We start from the raw sequence: 22,620 nt of genomic DNA, 5'->3' as shown, positions 1-22,620 counted from the left end.
TGTGCCTACAGTACTGGGGTTGTTCCCTTACAGTTCTGTATTTACCTCGGTCTGCTGTGACCACACCCGGAAGTTCTCTCTGGTTCATCCTTGCCACCCCTGATAGTCAGCTATATAGTAGAAACTAGGGCTTTATTACAGGGTGATTAAAGGCGTGATTAAGAAAGTACAGAATTAGCCTATTTGCTGACTTCCTTGATAGTCCAGCTTGGTTTAAAAGAAACACTGTTCTGATGTAACTGTAGTCATCTATGTCTCCACTGTTAAAACCATCAAACATACCTGAAGCAGACACCATGGAGCACGCTGGGACCCTGAAGCTGTCTCTGTGGGAATTGCTGGTGCTGGTTCCACTAGAAGCCTTGCTTAGAGCCTCTGCTTTCGTTCACCAGACTCCTTTTTACATTCCTTCTTCCCTTTCTTTATTCATACATCTCTTGAGTAAACAGATACACATTTGTTAGTCTCTACCATGACCAGCCAGACTCCTTCTGTGAATAACTGGAAAACTGGTCATTTTTTTTCTTTGACACTTCCCTTTCTCTAAGCAGGATTCCCGTTCACCGAGCACATAAGGCTTTTGTTGCACTAGTCACTATTGCGCGATCCTAGGCATGTCCTTAAGTTTTGGACGTCTATCCTTTGTCAGATGTTTTCTTTGATTCTCTCCACTCTATTGCCACCTAGCTGTCTTTTTGTTTCCTGTTGTGCATCCAATTAGATGACCATACAGTTTTGTCCTTCACACTATGGGAGGAAGGTTTTCATTTGTTTTGTTTTTCTTATATCTGTGGTCACCAGAGTATTGGACAATGCAGGTTTGATAAAATGAATTAGAAAAGCTTCTTCCTCCTGAGCTTTTGGGGTGATTTCAGAAGAACTCGTGTTAATTCTTTAAACATTAGCCAGAACTCAGCAGTGAGGCTGAGCAGAACAGTTCTTAATCATAAAACAGTAGGGGCTGGTCTGTAGCGAACAGCACTGGCTGCTCCTCTAGGGGGCCCAGGTTCATTTCCTAGCGCCCACCTGACTACTCACAACCATCTATAACTCTAGTTCCAGGGGTCCACGGCCCTCTTCTGACTTCTGCAGGCACTGCACACATGTGATTCACAGACACACCCATAGGCAAACATTCATGGATATAATTTTATATTAAAAAAAAAACAGAGGGGGAGTGGGTGGGGGACTTTTGGGATAGCATTGGAAATGTAAATGAAATAAATACCTAATTAAAAAAAAAACAGATTTTTTTTTTTAAAAAAACAGAAAAAAAAAGTTACTTTCGTCGGGCATGGTGGCGCATGCCTTTAATCCCAGCACTTGGGAGACAGAGGCAGGCAGATTTCTGAGTTCGAGGCCAGCATGGTCTACAGAGTGAGTTCCAGGACAGCCTGGGCTACACAGAGAAACCCTGTCTCAAAAAAACAAAACAATATATATATATAAATATATATATAAAAAAATATATATATATATTTAATATATAAATGACTAAATCCTCTTGATTTGGGAGAAGTTCCTGGGGTCTTCTTTACTCTGACTTTCATTGTATAAAATTAAAGCCTGGAAATACAGAGTAAGTATGAACACTAAAACTTGGACTCAAAAGAAGACATTATGCTATGAATAACTGAAAATTTTCAATTTAACATCCAAAGCCAGTATGGCTTTTTCCTATTAGTTACTGCAGTCACAACAGTAATGCCTTCTACCTGGTCCCAATCCACTTTAGAACATAAATTGTTTGCAGATTTATATTAATCATCAAACTAGTTCTTAATTATTTCAGTGTTTCCCTAAGGTCCTTTTATTATAAAAATGATGTCTGTTCATTTCAAAAACTCTGTGGAGACTTCCATGAAGTAGATTGTTAGAGTCAGCCATGTCACAGTGTCACCAGCGTTTTATTTCCTGCTCTGTATCATCCATCTTGCTCCTCAGAGATAAAGGCTCTGACAGCTGTGTGTTCTTGACGTTGGGCTGAGCAGTCCAGGCCTGCAGTCCTAGCATTTGTGAGATGACTGAGGTTGAGTCTGACTTGCACCCTAGCTTCAGGAAGAGGAGCAGGTCCAAGATGGAAGAACTGTGAGGAAGGACAGATGAGTTCCTGTAGGACTCACTGGGGAAAGAAAACTCGTGCCCCGGGAAATGGACCAGATTTGCACTGGAGGAAGGCAAAAGGCAAATATTCTGCCAGGAAATTGGCATAGGCTTCTTACCTGAGTGGCAGTGACCACAGAGAAGGGGAAGGGTGGAGGAGGGACAGGATCTAAGCATCCATAGTAAACCTTTGAAACTGTTTGAACGGGATATAACCTAAAGAAATGTGTCAAGAATATTAACCACATACTCAGGGCCCGTCGTGGGCTTTCAGGTCATTTGGCTAAAATGTTATAAGGTATACTGGCCACAGAGTCGTCGCTTAAATGGAATCTTAGGTTTTAGCAGCTAGTGTATTCCATCGGGTCTAGCAAAGTCTTGATTGTAAGGCATGCCTTATTGTGCACGCCATTCAATTTTCAGATACTACCAGTTAGGAAATGTGTCCTGAAAGATCACAATAATGAAGAAATGTGCATCATAAAATCAGTGAAAGAAGATTATTACACTGCTGCAGAAAAAAGCTGAGAACGGCAAGAAAAATGAGAGAGAATGAGCAGGAGAGGGGACACAATCAAGGACAAGGAGAGAAGTTGACCTTGGAAAGGAGGGTGATTTATGTTTTCTCAGCTATGAGAAAGGAAATGAATAATGGTCCGGAGAAGTTTAGCAGCTCAGAAGCTAAAAAATCTAGCAAACAGCAAAGGCAAGGTCATCTGCAGAAAGAGTGCCGTGGTGACTTTAAGGGCTGAGACTTCAGAGTGAAAAGGTTTCAGCAGATCAGGCATGAGAGAATTTCCACCAGAAAGGAAGGGGCTAGTTCAGATTGCAGAGGAACCAAACCACTTGGCCATGTTTTGAGGTGTTGAGGAGCACATCTCATCCCGACAAGGATTGGAGTAAAAGGCAGGTGCTGCCTGCAGTGCGGGAGATGGGCAGGGCAGGAACGGGGAACAGAAAACTCATTAGGCAGGTTCTTCTCGGAAAGTTTGGCTTGTCTGCCATTTGGGTGAGAAGTAAGGGACATAGCTAGAGGTAATAGACAGACATTTATGTTTTATTTAGAAGAGAAACAATTTCAGGATTAGTGATTGCAGAGATGAGGAGCTAATTCAGAACGTAAGGCCATGGAAGTAGAATTTGGAGGATGCGTTTGAAGATGAGTCATGCTCCTAAAGCCTAGGTAGGCTCTGTCTGTCTGAAAACCCTGAGGCTCTCCACGGATGTCAGCCACTGGCCGTCATTCTTAGAGGACAGCGAGTCCATTGCAGGCTTGTCCTCTGAAGAAGTGATAGAGACCAGCACTGATCCCATTCCATCGCACGCATCATCTGTGAAGCCCAAGTTCTTAACACATTCTGCTCTGCTTCATGCTTAGCATTCTCGTGGCCTCACCTGCCGTCTTTACAGTTGCCAGTCCTGAACGCCTACCTCAGGCTTCTCTGTGACATCTTTCCAGACTCCTCCCACAACCCTGAAGACACAGAACTGTCCACAGATGCTAAGCATTTCACCACAAGGACACTTACATATATTTCTCTCTCAAGTACATTGTGAGTTCCTTGATGCCAGAAACCAATTTTTTTCTTTACCCACAATACCAAACACATATTATGTAATTCGTATCTACTTGGTGAATTTGAGGTAAATGAGGCAATTGGGTGACAAATCAGATGTTAGTGTGGTTCTGGTCACTTACTGAGTCTGCTCCAGGTGAAGCAATGGGTCTACCATGGCCTAACAGAAAGTTGGTTCAAGCAAACACAGGGGCCCAGACAGCAAGGACATGGAGCATCTGTGAGAGTGGTGGCTTGGTAGCATCTTAGAGTGAACACTGGTACCCAAGGATCATGCAGGAGAAAATACCTACACTGTGGAAAACAGCAAGGGACCATGTAGAACATGGTTGTGAAGCATATGTTTTAGAAAAGACGATGGAGAAGCGAGGCAGCACGGACTGAAGTATCCATAAGGAGACGTTGAGGGAGGAAAGCAGGGTCAGGTGGGGGGGTCTTAGCAGGGGAGGGGCCCTGGGGCATCTGTGCAGTAGGTGGTCTTTGCCAGTGCTGGTAGATGTGGTAAGGGAACAAGACTGGTTTTCAGGAAGGGACACCCGGGAATAAATGGTCATTACTAGAATGCAGTGAAGGCTCAAGCCATAAGCGCTTTCTTTTTCTTTAAGTTCATAAATGTCAGAAAAAGTACTAATAATGAGCAGTCTGTTCCCACGTTACATTTTATGCGTCTGATGGTCTAACAACAGATTTAGTGGGCCTCGTATTGCTAAGCCTACTACTGAATCACAGTAGTATCTACTTCTTACAGAAATGAAATGTGCAAGTATCCCACTGAGCCCTTGCTCAGCTGTGAGTGGTCAGTGTCCTCCATCTAATGTGCATCTTCTTCGGTTGCTCATGTATTCCGGCACGCATGCCATCGGGAATCTTTTAATTCTTGGCATTTGGCTTATGCGTTAGTCTGTGGATTGTTTTTCTCACTTAGGAATATGCTATAAACATTCATTCAGGTCAGTGGACAGAGTGCTAACTGATTTTTCTCCTAGTTGTTTTCAAATAGCTTTGTATCAATATAGATGCCCCATAATTTGTTCTGTCATCCCCTCTTGGAAGATAATTGGGTAATTTCCATTTTTTGCTACTACAAAAGAAAAAAAGTGACCAAAAAAGAAAAAGTTGTGTTGACACCAGTCTTCAGTAGCGTAGCTCTTGTGGCTCTGTGACTTGAGTCACGTATAATAAAATATCATATACATAGTGGAGCTGACCTTACCCCTTTCTTCCCTGCCTTCCTTGCCTTCCCTGTTCTTAGCCTTCCCTCCTATCATTCCTCTTGGTTTCCCCAGTCAGTTTTATTTCTGAGGTCATGTGATACATGCATTCATAATTTTATTTATCTATATAAAATAAATAAATGAGAGTGGATGCGGTATTTTCTTCCTAGGACTAGCTTAATTCAGTTAACATGATCACCACCAGGTGGATCCTTCAAAAGAAGAACTTATCTCAGAGGAATCTTAATGAAGTACCGCAGCGTGGAGCCACCAGTCACAATTAGTAATTTCAGTGAAGTGGAAGGCAGGTCTCTTACTTACATCAGCTTCCTCTCTAGTACAAGTGGGCACATAGGTGGTAGTTACCCTATTGAACACAGTAGAGACTGTTTCTTCAGAAAGCTCTTCTGAACTTCCTGCTGTACGCCAGAGTTGTCTCAAAGAAGACATATTTAACTAGCACGTTTTAAAGTAGATGTGTCTTTGTCGGTTGCCCCTACAGTTACTTCAATGAGAACCAGTACCCAGATGAAGCAAAAAGAGAAGAAATTGCCAATGCTTGCAATGCAGTCATACAGAAGCCAGGTAAGGCGTGTGCTCAGCTGTGGTCAGTGGTCAGGACACTCGCCTCGGAATGCAGGTCCCAGCCCAGTGTTCTTCACAGAGCACTTCTGATGTTACCCTGGCATGAGTCAAGTGCTCATAGACAAGGACTCTCCATGAGATTTGAAGCCTTGAATTTTTTTAAATTATGGATTGTATTAGTAAAAGTTAGCATAAATTTGTCAATTCTGAAGTAATCATAAAGTGTGAAATTTTAAGCAAGTTTTGTTAATAAAAATACATAAATCTATTTTTTTCAAAGTTGCTCTAAAATTGTATGCTCTGTGAGAAAGCTCTTTGGGATTGGATTCTGTCTGCTTCCTACATTGGATCGACCTCTGCCTAGCTAAGGGAAACATGGTGGCTCCCTTTTAAAGTCTCCTGGGGGAGGCCACAGCCACTCTGCTATTTCCTGTGTATCTTATCCCTGTGCATTTCAGAGACTTGGCACAAGCACCCATTCAGTTAAAACAGCCAGCTGGTTTCTACTTGGCCATTTGCTTTGATGGGTTAAAGACTGTGTGAATCTCAGTTTTATGAAGTGAAGAGGGGCTAATCCCCTTTATTTAGAAGACTGACTTTCGCCATATCTACCCTACACCCTCAGAGGAGTCCGTACCATGTGTATACAGGCCTACAGGCCCAGTGCAGGGATTTTCTTCCTCTGGAAAACACATACAGATTATAAGCTTAAAACATGAAGACAGACAGAAGAAAGGCTGGAGAGATGGCTCAGTGGTTAAGAGCACTGACTGCTCTTCCAGAGGTCCTGAGTACAATTCCCAGCAACTACATGGTGACTCATAACCATCTGTAATGGGATCTGATCTGATGCCCTCTTCTGGTGTGTCTGAAGACAGCTACAAATAAATAAATAAATAAATAAATAAATAAATAAATAAATAAATAAATTTTAAAAAAGAAGACAGGAGAAGAGGAGGTAGTGCAAATCTCTGCTCTCCATAAGAATTAACTGTGGTGGCCAAGAAGACCATAAATCTGAGATCTAATCTGAGTGGTACCTTGTGTCCCAGAACAGTCACAACCATGTATGGACTTGGCCATTAGCCTTCAAAGCAACATGTATCTTATACCTTATATAACGTGGAACATATATCTTAAGCATGAGGAAACTAAGATAGTCATTTTCTGTTATCTGTACACTTTAAAGAATAACATCCCTCTCAGCTGGCTGTGCACACCTTTAATCCCAGCACTCAGACGCCAGAGACAGGCAGATCTCTGTGAATTCCAGGCCAGTCTGATCTATAAAGTTCCAGGACAGAGAGACCTTATCTCAACTCCCTATCCCAATATAACAACAACAACAGTCCTCTTGGTGGTGCTAATTAAATGGTGCCTCCATGGTATATAACATGGAGTCTACAGACTGCTTTAGAACTCTAGTAAACAGACTTTGTAGAATTTTCTTTTAATACTGAGTCGTGTTCCTCAGTGGAAGCTTATTGTGTTATTAGTTGTGGCTAGCTGTGCATTCATTTATATGTTTGTTCACACAACAATACTTCTAGTGTGTTCTTGGTACTAAGCAGTGGTAGAAAAGGTTGTACCCCATCTTGTTATTTTGGCAATAAATAGAATCAAAAGCAACTTTCAGCAGAAACGTATTTCTTAAGGACGGTTCACTATTGGCTCCAAGGTACAGATTACCTGAATTTTGTTGCGTGCATTCACAGGCAAAAAGCTGTCTGACCTGGAACGAGTTACCTCTCTGAAAGTATATAATTGGTTTGCTAATCGACGGAAGGAGATCAAGAGAAGAGCCAATATCGGTAATGTATCAGAGAGACTGCTTTCTCTCCTGAGAAGGTTAGAAGTACACTAAGAGTGGCCGGTTAGGAGCTGCAAGTCTGAATGATCGCAACACTTAGGCCTAACAACAGACACCATCGCTTCTCTTGGTTGCATTTTTAATAGCACAGTCGTGCTATCTACACTATTTTATTTATATTTTAAGAATGACTTTTTTATTATTTATAAAGACTGTTCTTCTTAATATTCTAGAATGTAGAATTAACCCCTGAACAGTGGGTTACTTGTGTGGCTCATATTAAAGATTTCTGTGTGGTCTTAAGAGAAGAATTGTGAATCTCCCAGCCTGCTGGTTACTGGTACAACCTAAACCTCCACACTGAGAAACATCCAATCTGTAGCTGGAATGGAAAAGATTCAGCGAACGAGAAGCATGGAAAAAGCAGCAATAAAGGGCATTTCCTGAATGTGCCATGGATTTAGTCATTCTCAGTGTGTGGTTATTGCTATACACTGTGGTATATATCATAAACAAATAGTTGCATTGGCAACGATAACGTAGTAAGTAAAGCTAGAGGACGGAAGTCAATGTGAAAGTGCCCTAGGGACAATATGTGTTCAACTAACAAAGAAGAAAGTCCTATTCAAAACTATAGGAAAAGCATGAGATCAGAATGGATGGGCTCGGAGTAGAAGATTCCTTTAAGCTTCTGCAGGTGCATTTCGGGGCTGGGATAGCACGGTGAGAGGAAGGACCTGGTTGTGATGCCCAGCACCACGAATAGTATGACTGCATTTCATTTGTGAATATACTTCTTACTTGCCCTTCCAATTCTCAGATGCTTTGCACTACCCCACCAGCTATTAATATAGTAAGTTTATGAAGTACCCAACAGTCTGGTTGGTACTTAACCAGGTTGGTCGTGTAATGTGCATAGTAGCTGGACCTCTACCCTAAGCTACAGAGAGTTGAATTTCTCCCATTTAAAGATGACTAGATGACTAGAGACTTAATTGTGTTCTGATTTCCTCACCATAAAAATCATGGTGCAGCCATTATAGCAAGGCAGCAGATAATTTAGGGATCTATTTGCTTTTTTCGAAGAAGCAGCAATCCTGGAGAGTCATGGGATAGATGTACAGAGTCCAGGAGGCCATTCCAACAGTGACGATGTGGACGGGAACGACTACTCCGAGCAGGTGGGCGGCTGGGCTGTGGCTTCCCGTTGGGGGTGGAGGGGCAGTGGCAACTCAAGTCTATGGGTGGTTGTACGGGGAGGTTGGGGGAGCAGCCGGTGTCCCTCCACTCTGCTCATGTGTCTAGTTAGATTTTCATGCGGTTGGAAAGGAATGTGGTACGATTCTGTTGTCCTGTTAAATCTGTGAGTAATCTCTATCCACCCCTATGGGTTTATTGTCACACAACAGGACACTTGGCAAGCACGCAATGGGGAGGAGGAGGAGGGAAGAAGTTCAGAGGGAGGCAGAGAAGCAGAGAAGGTAGAAGAAGAGAGGAGGATCTGACCAAACAAGCAAGTTACCACACTTACCACACACACAGTGGCTGAGAAGCACTTAGGGCATGCGGGCCGACCATGAAGGCACAACAGAGGCCCCGCCCACCTCAGCCCCATTACACTGGGAACCCTCTTGCCCAGAGGAGTGGTTAACCAGACTCATCTTGTCATAATACAATACCTGCATGCTTTCTCATCTCATCCTGGTGTGCTCTGCATTGCTTGGGGAAAGTGTATTTAATTGTAGCCACTGCATGGAATAAGTCAAATTGGGGGATCCCCCCCCCAAACATGTTAACAGATTTCATTAGAATGTTGCATAGGATCAAATTTCATTTCCATTTGGGAAAGTCAAAGAACACACGGGGTCCTTTTCCTAGACTCTTTCTTTTGGTGGTTACCTTGTCCTCAGATGCCATGGTCTTCATTCTCTTGCTTTTCATTGCCTCCATGTATCTACTACTTCAGCAGGGCTTGTGACTCTCTGCAGCTTTCTTCTTAAATCCCAGAGGCTAATGTCTAAAAGCCGGAACGACACAGTCGCACCCATGTGTCCCAGCAGGTTATCCCCCACCCCCACCCCCCAAGAGACTCAGCTGTCCCAGCACTGCTCCACCCTTGGATCAGGAAAGTGCTGTTTCTCTCTGGAAACACTCCTGTTATTTGTCAGCAAACCACATAGATGGATCATTTCCATCTTTTTTTTGCAGATGCCCTGAGGGCAGCACATCACATGCTTTTTCCCCCAAGGGAATTACTCTTTCCAAAGCTCTTTGGTACAGAGTTCCCTGAAGCTGTGACAGGTGAGAAACGCTCCTTACCTGTGATGGTCTTCAGTGCCCAGCACACCTGCGAGGACAGCTGCCTTCATTCTTCTGTTGTCTGGCTTTGCTGGGTTTGGTTTGGGGCTTGCAGTCAGTCTCTCTTGCCTCCGCCTGGGAGTGCTGGGGTCATAGGCATGTGTCCCTAGGCGAAGCGGCAGCTTTGCTGTTTACTGTGTGTCGCTTAGAGGGTGAGAGCCTCACTTTGCTCCGAGTCAGGCACTGCACTTGCGACTTGTGTGACTAAGGGCCTGTCCCTGATCTGTAAGGTACAAGTGTTTGTTCTACTTTTCCTCTGCTGTTCTCAGCAGGGAACTCCCTGGATCCCAGGAGCCACTCAGTAGCTTTGTGGATTTAGGCGTGCGCTCGGTTGGGTTCAGTGATTTCTAGTGTATCTCTGGCAAACAGAAAAATCCAGACTATTAGTTTATTTTAATCACTAAAGGTTTGATCAGCACTAGGAAATTTTGATAGAATAAATACTATGTGAAAAGGAACAAAACAAATCATTTAAGTCCTTTTTATTTGTTGAGTCACAAAAACATGAAAAGTCTCTGGACCTGTGTCCATTCAGTGTCTACTTAAATACAGTTCACCTCCACCATGAGATGCACTCAGCCATTTTCTCCACAGATTGCTCTGCCCCACGCACGGCACCCCCGCATGCCTTTTTGTGAGCTTGAGATTGTTACCAGCCGACAAATAACGCTCCTTTCTTATCTCCGCACATCTAGGATGACAGCACCAGCCATAGTGACCACCAAGATCCCATCTCGCTAGCTGTGGAGATGGCGGCCGTCAACCACACTATCTTGGCATTGGCCCGGCAGGGAGCCAATGAAATCAAGACAGAGGCCCTGGATGATGACTGATCAGGGAGTTAAACAGTTAACTTAGTTTAGACGTAGCACCTTAGCAGACTTTCCTCGGTCCTTAACATGTGTTCTTACAGTATAACTTACAGTTTCTTGTATGTCAGGTAGCCATTAGGGTCTTGTTCTGTGAAGATGGCATGGTGCCCTCAGCCTTTGCATATACTCTCTCAGTATTAAAATTCCAGTAAGTAAGAAGCAAACAAACACACTTCCCTCTCCCAGCCCCTGAGGCTAAAAAAGAAAAATCTCGCTGCTCCGTCTTAGCATTCCAAGAAAGTGCTTCCAGGTATTTAGATAACCCTCAGTTCTCAAATATTAGGCTCTGTGTGAAATCTCGGGTACCTTTAGATTCATGTAACACTAGGCTGTACCTCGTCCGTCCCTGCCCTAAGACTGATAGGATGCAAGCTGAGGTAGTGGCACAGGGCCGACAGACACCATCTGGGAAGTGTCCATGGAGCGGAGCACAAGGAACACTAGCGCCCGCCTCGGCGTGAGACTCACTGATTCAGCTGCAATAAGCCGTGCCTCCTAGTCACAGTGTGGCCGGGCTCTACTTCTTTGGGTGCTGTGTTAAGAATGCCATTGGAATCCCAAGCTCAGATCTTGGTTAATGCTAACATGCCCAACACAGACATCCTTCTCTCTTACGAGCTGTGTGACCTAGTAGATAATATACTGCCTTCTGCCTTTGGGACCACGATTCTAAAACAAAAAGGACAAAAACCAAGTTCTGAAAAGCAAAGGCCAGCTTGAGAGCGAGAGCAGTAGGGAAAAGCGTGAGCTGAATGTCGGATGGATGCTGAGCCCAGTTCTCAGAGCCGCTATACATTCCACAGCGCGATGCCAGCGCCTGCCCGGGAAAGTGTTGGAGTTACCTTGGAAGTTGCTTGGCCTTCTGTCGGTGCCCCCTCCCTGCTACCAAAAAGGATAGAGCTGAGGTCCTGAGTGAGTGAAAGAGCAGGCTTGGTGCCCATCACCTGAAGCCCACCCAGAGTCGTTAGGACTCTTGCTGGGGACTATGGCAACTTGACTGTCACACATGGAGGTCCTTGCCTAGCTAGGGGCAGAAAAAGCAGGGGGCATTTATCACCTACATCATGAGCGTGTGGGACAGCAGGATGTCTTTGCTGTCTTCTCTTTATCTGTCCTTGTGGAGGTGTGAAAGCTATATTGCTACAGGCAATTTATTTAATAATTGGAAGCCATATTGATAATGGATGTGGTGATATTTGTAGTTTAATCTACTTTAAGCGGCAGTAACTAATGGAATTTTTTTCCTTGATCATATATGTAGCACTTTTGTTACTTTTTAAAGATATTTATATTTGATAAATCTTTTTTTCATTTTGAGAACTCAAAATACCAAACAGTGAACTTGCGTTATAAAGTCACCCTGTGGTCACCTTGTCATCTAGTAGCAAAATGATGAACTATTCATGCATCAAAGAAAATTACATCTGCTGGCCTTGTGTGAAAATGATCTCCTGGAGCCCTGATTAAATAGCACACTGTCACTGTGGGTAAGAAGAACCAGCCTTCAGTGACTTGGTGCAGTGTGTGCTGAGAGGCTGAGCGTTCCCTGCCTCCTCCCATCTCCCCTCTGTCGCGTCTGAAGAAGCCTTGCTTAGAAGGCAGTGTGGAGTGAGCCTTTGAGCAGGCTTCCATCTTTTTGTCCATGCCTGAACCAATCTCTAAGATAGAAAGAAGGTGCCGTCTCCTCACCCCTGCTTCCTCACCAAGTGTGTCCGACCCTCCTCGCTTTCCCCTGTGCGCTGACCAGATACTCGGTATCCGCAGTGTTTAGCTGGTCTTACTGAGGCACACTCTGTCTAGATTATCCCTTAGGTATAAGTCTTGGTTACAGGGGTGTGAGGAGTCACGTCATCTTTGAGGAGCTGAGGATGCTACCCCACCTACGTCTGTGACTTTGAAGGGCACTAGGTAGGGCTTGGCCCTGCTCCTATCAGTAGATTTCAGGGGGAAATGTATGCATTTTTCCCAGCTCTGAGACCTGAAGTAAAATGGAGCCATCTTCTCTTACTGTATTACTTGAACCACAAATTTAAGAGTAGCATTTCTTATTCTCAGGAACGAGTCCCCCGCACCCACTTAGACTCTCGCGTGGTTTCTTTGATCCGTTTGTCTGTTTCACTTGAGAGATTGCATTACCTGTCTTTCTCACCTTCCTTTTGTTTACTTAGAAGGAATATTCCTATTATGTCTATCCATTTTGGTTGAGTTTTATCTGCTTATTCTCAGTTGAATCAGAAAGAACAGGAGAGGAGGGGAAAATGTATTTTTCTGGCAAGGCACATCCATGATTTATCATGAGATTATGATGATTGACAGCTTCTTTAGGGTGTGGCTGCTCCTGTCGTTTGTTCTCTCTTGCTGTCTTAAAGGAACAGGCTCCAGCTGTTAAGACAGCTCCAGTCTCTAAGGGAACTTCTGAACAGCAGAAGGGCAGAGTGTTCTGTCATCCTAGGGCCTTTTAGAGAAAGCAGTGCAGCAGAGGATACCAAGCCCTGGCTTGGTACAGGCAGTGCCAGCCCTGTGTGGCAGTGTGGTGGTACTGGAAAAGTACAGGCACCATGGAGGCTGGCTCTGTGCTGAGCTAGCTAGAAAGTCTGTCGCATGCCCACAGACTCTCAGCCTTACAGGGAACCTGCGCTCTCACCTACAGCAGGAGTTTGCTTCTTTGGGATCAAGGTTCAAAAACTACCATCGGTCAGTTTTCCCTGGGGTCACCAGGTTTGATTCTACTTTTGAGTCTCAACTCTTGGAATGGCCACAGAACATCCGCAGTCAGACTCATCCACCCTTTGTGCTTCTCTTGCTCACCCTGTCTGCTCTCATCTCCTTCTGTATTTCTTGTGGTCCCAGAGCTCTTTTAGATTGTATCTTCTCGACCAGTGACTACTGGAAGCAGCAGAGGAGGGGAGCAGGCGCTCATAGACTGTGGTGATGTTTATTTAAGAATTACTGTTGCTGGATAGGAAGGAAGGAGAGCAGGCATTTGTAGACTGTGTAATGGTGTTTATTTAAGAATTACTGTTGCTGGATAAGAAGAGAGGGAAGCAGGTGTTCATAGAATGTGCTATGACGTTTATTTAAGAATTACTGTTGCTGGATAGGAAGGTAATTTCCCACCTTCTGGTTCCTTACATGGCGGGCGGCCTGTTAACAAAGGACCATCTTAAGATATTCCTACCTACCTGAGACAGTCACCAGGAAGGGCATTGCTCTCCTGTGTGACTATCCAGGGCCCTCAGACCCAGGAGACACTCGTTCACAGCAGGCATGTTGATGTTTGTGTTGAACGCCCCATAGGGCAGGTTACAGGAGGAGAGAACCTGGGGTGGGGAAGCAGACAGCCGGTGTTCCTTTCGCTCCAGCTCACTAGGTGACCTTAGAAAGATGAGGGCATTGGAAGCCTGCTTGGACTACTGTGCTCTGCTCCAGAGCTCTGGTTCCTGGGAGGTTTGTCACTCTCAGCCACACCCATTATTTTTGGACCAGACATCTGGGAATGTTTTTACCTCGTGGGAACGGCACATGGAAAGCTGATATAGTGGTCTGTGTTCTATCTGGCTTTAGGAACTCTTGCTTTAAACTCCTTGGAGATGAGTCGTCAGGCACCGGCTACAGCAGATGCTGTTCCGGCGGGATGCTCCAGCACTCTGTCCATCCACATGGCTTCTCTTCCTTCCATTCTGTGTCTCAGCGCTGTGTCTTTGTCTTGAGCTGACATCACTGGACGTTTTCTCTTCTCTGAGCACAGACTTAGTGGGTAGTGTTAGTCTGCTCTGAATACAGACCCTCAAGGTTCCATCTGCCAAGCCTGTTACCTTTGTGTACACAGTGAAAAGAATCCCGTCCCATAGTGGCTTCTCTCTTATGTGTTCCCTTCAAGTCCTCTCTCCCTGGTCTCAAGAAGGTTATGGTTAGATGCAGAACTCCATCTAACCAGCTCTGCTCTAGCCCAGAGCTTTCTTCCTCTTCTGCTCAGAGAACAGCCTGCATTTTCCTCTGTGAGCCTCACCAAGTTCTTAGGCAATAACTTCTTAGGTGGTGGTGGCCTCCTGCTCAGCAGTTCTCTGCTCCTGCATGAGCATCCGTCTCTCCACCTCTGTGACGTCATCCTCTTGCTATGATTATTAGCTATGTTTTACTACTGTATTTACTGAGGCTGTACTGAGACTAGCCAATTCCACGTACAGCATTACTGAGCCGAATTTATTTTTGTAAGATTTCCCAAGTGAAGGTTGGGCACATGGACCGGTTCTGCTGTGTGTGTGAGTGGAGCTGGGTGGGGATGTACTGGGGCAGGGGCAGGAACTGCAGAGGCACAGCTCTCCTTTGTTTGTGTTATGTTACATTGCAGATGTGTTTACTCAGGATTGGGCCACCAGTTGTCAGCCATACTGGATTTAACAAACTGCACTGCTGCTGTGAACACCCTTTCCATTTGTCTCCTTATCGTTTGTTACACTGTAACAGTGAGCACCTGGCAACAGGGGATGGCTTGCAGGGAGGCAGCCACACATGGCCATAGCTTTCTTAGGCTTTCATGGTAGCATGTAGTCAGAACAGGTGCTGTGTCCTGCATAGAGACCTTCGTTACACTCCTCCATTTCAAAGATGGCCCATCACTTAAGAAGAGTGATTTTCTTGCTGCACTAGGGAACTGACATACAAAGGCCATAGGGAAGGCTTTCAGGCCTAGGCCCGTCACATCATCAAGCCAGTGTTCTGGTTGCAAAAGTGCATCTCTTATAGCATACATTCTAAAAGACTTTTCTCAGTGCCATCTGTTTCTAATCTTAAGGGGAGACACTACTTCTTACGGCAGCATACAGGACTGACATGCTTAAAACGAAGCTTTATGCACATCTATGGACTGGTAGAAGCTGGAAGTTTGGACATTGCGAGGTTTCTGTAGATACTTCATTACACCATGTGTGTGGAGGGGGAGGTAATGGAGAAAAAAAAAAGTCAGCAACCCAAGCCACCCAAACCCTTACAACACTAGTTTTCCTCCTTAACCAAGAGAGGACAAGACTGACAGAAGGCTGAAGGGAGGTTCAGCTTGCCCGCCTAGCGGTTGCCTTGGGATCCCCGATATATATGTCCCCAAACTGCTTTATCATTCTTGGCGCCCAGGCAGAACTAAAGCTCACTGCTCCTACTCCGGTGAGGTGTGAGAGTGGCCGCCTTCCACTGCTGGGGCTTCCCTCTTGCCTTTGCTAGGGAGCAGGGGAACTACGCTGCCATCCTGGGCTTACAGACCCTCTCTGTGGCCAGTCTTCAAGCTGTACAGCTCCAGCACTGTTGTTGGGAAGTTTGATGCCCCACTTAGAATGCCCAGGAGGCCAGCTCCCCTGACTGCATGTCTGTCGTTTCTCTCTTTAAATAAGACTGGCTCCATACAGCCATAATTAACTCACAAATTCACGATGGTGTGCTGTGATCAAATGAAGGTTTGGCAGAATCTTTCTTCAAATTGTAGCCATGGTAATTGAGGGGGGTGGCATAGAATGAATATATAAAAGTATAATGGCAATTGTTCCGAATGACTGAGTGTCCTCCTGACATGTAATTAGCTGTTTTAGCAGGGTGTAGATTGGCATGGTCATAATTAAGAGGATTTCTGTCCTTTATGTGATTGAGAATAGCAGAGCCCATCCTCGTTCCCTTTGAGCACTAATGCTCCTGAGAACATTTTGGAACAACAGCTCAGTAAACCAAAATAATGATATGGGATTCATCTCCCACCCGAGTGAGAGAGCACTGGGAAGCATTTCAGGTCCAGAATGGAAGGCTTTGCTTATTGCTGGATCTGACTTCCAAATTCTCTTAAACCTCTTGTGTCCAGTTTCATCTTATTCTACTTTGACCAGAAACTAGTCAATATCTCAAACTGAGGCAGCCTCTGGCAGAGCCTCCTGGTCCCCATCCTTTCCTGGGGACACTTGCTGCTTAACTGGGCTTCCTGGGATTTTCAGGCTTCTCCTTGGAAACTTGATTGTTTCCACTGCCGTGACCATCAGAAAGTATTTGCCACACGGAAGTCTGCAGTTGAGTAGGGTTTTCCTCATGGGACATGACGAGATCGGGCACACATCGACCTCCCACAGGAACGCGTGGACTTGGGCTCCAGGGTGTGCACCCAAGCTTGCTCACATCTACCATGTTCAGCCATCGCAAGTCCCTAGAGCTATTCTGCTGTCAGGATGGGTTCCTGGCTCTTCTGAAGTCATGTTCTCTGCCCCCCACTTCGTTTTTCTTTATGCACCTGTGCCTTCAGGCGGGCATCATATAATCCTCACAGCCTGTAGTGTCCTCCTAACTAGGAACTGCAGAACTCACTCCACTCTCCAGCGGCTTAGTTTGGACTTTTTCTTTTTTTTCTAGTCATCCTTTGCAGGAGCCTTGATTCAATTAGAGCGTCAGAAGGGTCCACCGGGATGCCAGCAGCTACCAGTGCTAAGTGGCCTTTTATAAGTTCTTCTGCCCATGAGGCTCAAGACTCAGGTGAGGTTAACTTGAGTTCAAGAGCCCTGTCTTTTTCAGGCTGGACACTGTGGGATTAGTTAGTAGCCAAGTGTGTGTGTGTGTGTGTGTGTGTGTGTGTGTGTGTCTTCACTCTTTCTATAGAAGGTGTCCCTCCTCACCCAGAACACTAACCAACCAAGATGCTGGTTCCAGCTCAGTTGGGTGGAAAGGCTGAGGTTGAGTATAAGCCTAGAGAGGTCTAGGGAGCCCTCTTCCTCAGCACACAGACACATATGGAGAGGTAAGGAAGAGTTTCTGTTCCTGGGGATGCTTCAGTTGGATTCCTCCCAGATACCTACAGTGAAATGTACAGCAGATGCCTGTGTCAGGAAGGTGGTCCTGGGAGGATGGCCATTACTGCTGCCTCTGTAAGTTACCTTGTGGCCCCTCCCCATGCCCACAGGTCAGAGGTGTGGTCCTTGGGACTTGTCAGCCTTGATGTGGATGATCCGGAATTACAACGCTTCTTACTTTTCCAGCTGCTGAGCAACTGCTATGTCCATTAGAGGTTCAGGGCCGCCTTCTGATTCCGTTCTGAAAAGTCACTGGTTGAGCTAATTTTGTGACTTGTGTGACATGTACTGCACAGCAGCAGAACGTTACGATCACCTGTGAGCACTCACAGGAATGGAATTGGTGTGGAGCCATAAGTTCCCAACCTCATCTGCTCCAGTGCTCAAGGGGGGGCCACTCTGATTAAACACACCCTGCATATCACAGATACCCCACCTCAAAACACAAAACTAGCCCTGCAGTCAAGGACAGTGTAGGTGGTACTTGCCTGGGAATAGCTTTGTTTGTTTGTTCCCTCCCTCCCTCCCTCCCTTCCTCTCTCTCTCCCAGAAAAACCCCAGAAGTGATTGATGTAAGAATCTAGATGCTGGTATCTGGGAATGTGTAGTCTTACTCTGCTGAGGTCACTGCCAATCCACTTGCTGTTCTCAGGCACACAGGGTCACTCCTGTGCCACAGCCACTTCCATTCTTGTCTCTGCAGCTGCATCCTCAGACAGCACATCACTGTGGGGTGCTGCTCTCCAGCCCTCACCACCTGCTCTGCAGTGGCTTCCCCAAAGCCTGCTCTTTTCAGTTCTTGCAGTGCTTAGCTCCAGGGACTTTGAGGCACCCTGCTTGAGTTCTGGAGGGTTGTGTTGAATCCGCCTACAAATACTGCTGTCCCTCTACCATAGACAGGAAGGAGAGCACTGTGGAGCCCAAGGCTCTGGCTCTCTGGTGTTACGTGACTCTGCCATGGCTTCCTTTGCTCCTTATCGACACTGACAGGCCCTTAAGTAGACGTTTCTTGAAGGCATTCAAATTTACGCCTAAAATAAAAGTTTTTAATATCCAGAGTCCAAGAATGGAGCAAGCTGCCTCAGATTTAATGTGGCCATTTAATGACTACTGGTCAGTGACAGCAGACTAGGGACATCTTCCAAATGACCTGCTACACTCCTTCATCCAGCCCCCAACCCACCACACACTCACACACACATCATCATCATCACCATCATTTCTAGCTCCTTTTCTTACAAAATTAGGTTCTCTGAGAGTTGGCTAGGTCACTGTCCCCTTCTGATCCGTCATATCATGGGTAGCCTAAAGCCCAAGAGAAGTAAGCACACCTGAGGAGGAAGGCTGAAGGACTGGGCAGGCTGGCTTGTGGGGCTGCTGATGCTATGTGACACTGGCTGATCAACGAAGCCTTAACATTGGCTTCATTTTGCCCCAAATGCCTTGGTTTGAAGAAAAAAAGAGTATGGGTGCCTTTCATTTTGGTATAATCAAGATTTTGCATCTTTATTGGTAGCCAAAGGTGCCATGGAAATTGTGTGATGAAATCAGTGCCTGTCACCTCCCAGGGCTCAAGACAGACCGGTCCCAGGGACTTGTGTGAAGGTTTGTTGCTCCTGCAAGGACTTTGCTTCCCAGCACCTCCAGGTTGAATCTCTCCAGTCTTGTTTGTAGCATCCTTAGCCTAGAAACCCCTCCCATTTTGCTTTACTGGAATTAAGAGCTCAGCCTAAACCTGTGAGGCCATCTGTCCACTCCAAGGCTCTCCGAGGCCATTAGACTAGAAAACCAAATGGCATTAGAGCTGTATGAATGCAAACAGCAGCCACTCCCTGACGTTTCCTGGGCCCCATCTGCAGGCGTGAGGGGTGTGTGTGTGTGTGTGTGTGTGTGTGTGTGTGTGTGTGTCATGTGTGCTGAGTGGAGGTGAGCACTTGTGGCTGCTTTCAGAAAGTATCCCCTTATCATTTGCCTTGATGCCTACATTGACTGTACTGAAAGCAGTGAGGATCTCATCACTCATCTCTGAAAATGGGCACCAGAAAAACAAAACCAAAGTTCTCAGGGTGGGTAGAGCTCTTTCTTTCCAAGCACTGCCATTCTGGCAAGCTTTCTCCTTTATGCTCTTTGGTTCTACCACAGTTCTACTCTGAAAGCTCTCTTCTTTCTTAGTGGTTCCTCACAATGACCCTAAACAGTGTGTCAGGGCAGTCTGTACCTCACTAGGTGCAGATCAGGGACCACGGATGCCAAACTGGCTCCTGAGCCACCACATAAGTTCCCTGGCTGGAAGGTGCCAAGACTGTGGCAGTTGTCTCCCCTGGAAGAGCCTACAGCCTTCTCCAATCTCCCCATGGGCTCAGCCTCCCCTCCGTGGCCATGGTTAGGTTGGGTCTGCAGTACCTTCTAGAGCAAACTTCTCATTTATGTTTAAGTGCCTAAGCAAGTTATAGACCTCTGGGACCTGCCTGAGAGTCGGCCTGTGCCCTGTCCTTCCCACCATGCACCCCGCCTCAGGGCAGGTGTGATGCACATCCCCGCTCCCCAACCCAGTGTCCCTGCCATTCTGCAGGCAGAATGGTCACAAGGGCAGGCAAGGGGAGAGGGCTGGCTTTGTCACTGTTTCCTTTGTTCCTTCTGTTGATGTGACTATGACCTTGGGTCAGAGGAAGTTTTAAGGAATCTACTTAGCTAGGGCTTGGTGGCTACTGAGTGAAGAACAGGAGTGAGTCGCCTCTGAGCAGAGTTCTAAGAGAGCCAGCAGGCAGGGATCATGACTGAAAAACCTGTGCGTACTGGAGCCCTGACCGCATCCACAGCCCAGGTGACGAGGAGCCGGAGGCCATCAGCAGTAGAGTCGTAGTAAGATCCAATGTGCATTCTTTAAAATGAGTGAGAGACTGTTTCTTTTGGGGAATAATTAAAGTGTGAGCTAGATCTGGGCCTTTTATTTGCATGAGGTATAGAACAGGTCATGGACTGCTGTGCTCAGTTGGTACAACAGTGACAAGTAGAAAGGAACAATCTATCACGCAGGCACCTTATTTTCATTGATCCAGGATTTTTGTTCAGACAGTGGAGTAATGCAAACACTGGGCGCTTGCATGTAACAGGTGCGGATGACCCTGCCTCACCTAGAGAGGGGAACACAGAGGGTGAGTGGCCTAGTGGCAAAAGGGAGGCTGTGGCACATGCAAAACCCATGCTGCCCCTGAGGAATGTGTCACCCTCTAGATGCAGTGTCCATGGTCTACCTACCAAGCACCTGTCCGGCCCGGTGTCATTGAGGAATGTCAACCGGATGCAAATTGAGGGACGACAGCTTTGAGTCAGAGCATCGGGGAGGCCAGGATGCTGGGCCCTAGCTGAACTTGGACATCCTAACAAGAGCCAAATGCACGCCTGTTGAGGGCAGCATGTGTATAGTTCACCGTGGGTCTGGGAGCAAGCTGGCATGGCCAGCTGGGAAGTGGAAAGCAGGCTTACGTGTTCTGACCAGACACCAGGGACCAGATGTCGTGAGGTTGCCTGCAGGTATTCAGCCTAATGCCTGTGTAGGATCCTGCCAGATGAGTCGGGGAGGGGGCAGGGCGCCCTCCTGGCCTTGGCCGTTGTGTGTCTTAGTCTCTGTGTTCCCCTTTGGTGTCTTCTCTGGTCTCTGTCCCCATCTTGTGTGCCATGTGTCCCTGAGGGTGAATCACACCTGTGTCTGAGTCTGCTGTAAGGTGTTCAGTCTACCTCAAGGGGTCGTCATGGCAAGCTCTGTCCACATGGAATCCTCCTTACATGCCACACACACTGGAATGTATACCGCCCCACCCCCATAACCGCTGACCCCATCTTTCCCCATAATCACCAGACTCCTAGTGCAAATTGGATGCTGCTTTAAATGTGAAAAATCTGTTCAAAAGCTATAAAATCTGAATGAAAGCTAAAGCTGAACTTATAAGCCTTGTTGCATATGAGCCAAAAGTGCAAAAAGCTCTATATAATGAACTAACCTGCCACTCGTATAAATATAAATATATATAAATATATTAAAAATCAGACTGTTCTACAAAATTGTGTATTTGTATTTTTGTGTACGTACAATTTTCTGCTAAGCAGAAGGAGGGTGTAGTATAGGGCGCTGTGAGAAGAGATTTGGTTTAACCCCATTTCTTTGTGACTTATTTTTGTTAACATCAGATGCCTGTCTTCGTCTTCTCTGTGTGACACTGTTTGGAAAGCTGCAGTATCCTTCTTCCTTAGGCCAGAGTCTGTGACCATAAAGCTGGGCTCAGGGAGCTGTGTGGCCACCTAACAGACAGGGCCAGGCTTGCACCGCCGAGGCCAGGCATGCGATGGCAGTCCGACTCGGCTCTGGGAAGCAAACTCCCTCTTTAGAAACCAATTTCCCAGACAAGATCGTTGGATACTCACAGACCCAGGGAGCAAGGGGAGACTTCTTTCCATTGCCCAGGTAGCTTTGCCTGGTGTAGCTCCCGGTCCCCTGGCTGCCACTGGGCCATGTCTCCCAGGTAGCTGCTGCCCTTTCAGACAGGGTCACCAGATGCCTCCCTATCGGAGCTGTCACCAGAGGTCCAATTCATTACCTGGAGCATCTCAGAACCCACTTTGCCGGTGCTAAACAGGAGAGGGGTTAGAGTAGCTGCCAATCATGGCCAGAACCAACCCACCAGAGGCCACGACAAGCTTGGGCACCCACTGCTGCCCACCCCCTCCCAGCCCCCTCCTGGCCCCTGGTGGAGCCTGCTCTAAGGAGTGATACTGCACCTTCCCAGTAGGACTCGGATTCTAACAATGTGTGATGACTGTAGCAAGAAGCCCTTGTTTCTCGATGTAAATGGTCAAAGAAACAAGCGCTCTACTGTATTGATTAAATAGTTCAATGAGTCCTGTTTCATTGTATCTCCTATTCTGGATTAGTGCCTTTTGGACAGTAGACTGTTCTGTAATTAAAATGTAGTATACTGCTTTTTTGTACAGTTTTGTTTTAATAAAACTTTTTTTTAATTTGTGTTTATTTTAGTATTGTACCTATTAGAGAATAAAATGTATAACTGAGCAAGGCTGTCCGGGATTTCTTTGGGTCCAGATATTCATGGGGATGGTGTTTGTGCCCAGTTGGCTGAAGTGGGCACAGGGGTCTGTGCACCCTCCCTGGCAGTTTCTGGTTTGTTTTGGTTTTGCCCAGGCCCCAGCTCTGCCTTTTAGACTTTTCCAAGAGACAGGGGCATTGAAGAGATCACAACTCCAAACCCTGAGCAGAACCCATCACCACTT

General features: G+C 46.2%; 1 protein-coding gene across 10 annotated transcripts in view; it reads left to right on the top strand.

The window, feature by feature from the left end:
* Positions 1 to 22,401, top strand: part of Hmbox1 (homeobox containing 1) — a 143,128-nt gene extending 120,727 nt beyond the window's left edge. For 4 of the 10 annotated variants that reach the window (XM_029469102.1, XM_021181572.2, XM_029469104.1 and 1 more), the window contains exons 7-10: positions 5,397 to 5,479; positions 7,195 to 7,290; positions 8,376 to 8,470; positions 10,343 to 11,213. In XM_029469102.1, coding sequence (XP_029324962.1) covers positions 5,397 to 5,479; positions 7,195 to 7,290; positions 8,376 to 8,470; positions 10,343 to 10,480 — 412 coding nt within the window. In that variant the 3' untranslated portion in view covers positions 10,481 to 11,213. The other 6 variants (XM_021181577.2, XM_021181579.2, XM_029469105.1 and 3 more) reach the window with 6 other exon arrangements.
* Positions 22,402 to 22,620: the final 219 nt, after the last annotated feature.

Source organism: Mus caroli, chromosome 14, assembly GCF_900094665.2.
Source record: "Mus caroli chromosome 14, CAROLI_EIJ_v1.1, whole genome shotgun sequence".
Classification (NCBI taxonomy): Eukaryota; Metazoa; Chordata; class Mammalia; order Rodentia; family Muridae; genus Mus; species Mus caroli.
Note: the sequence above shows the minus strand (reverse complement) of the source record. Positions and strands in the feature narration are given on the sequence as shown.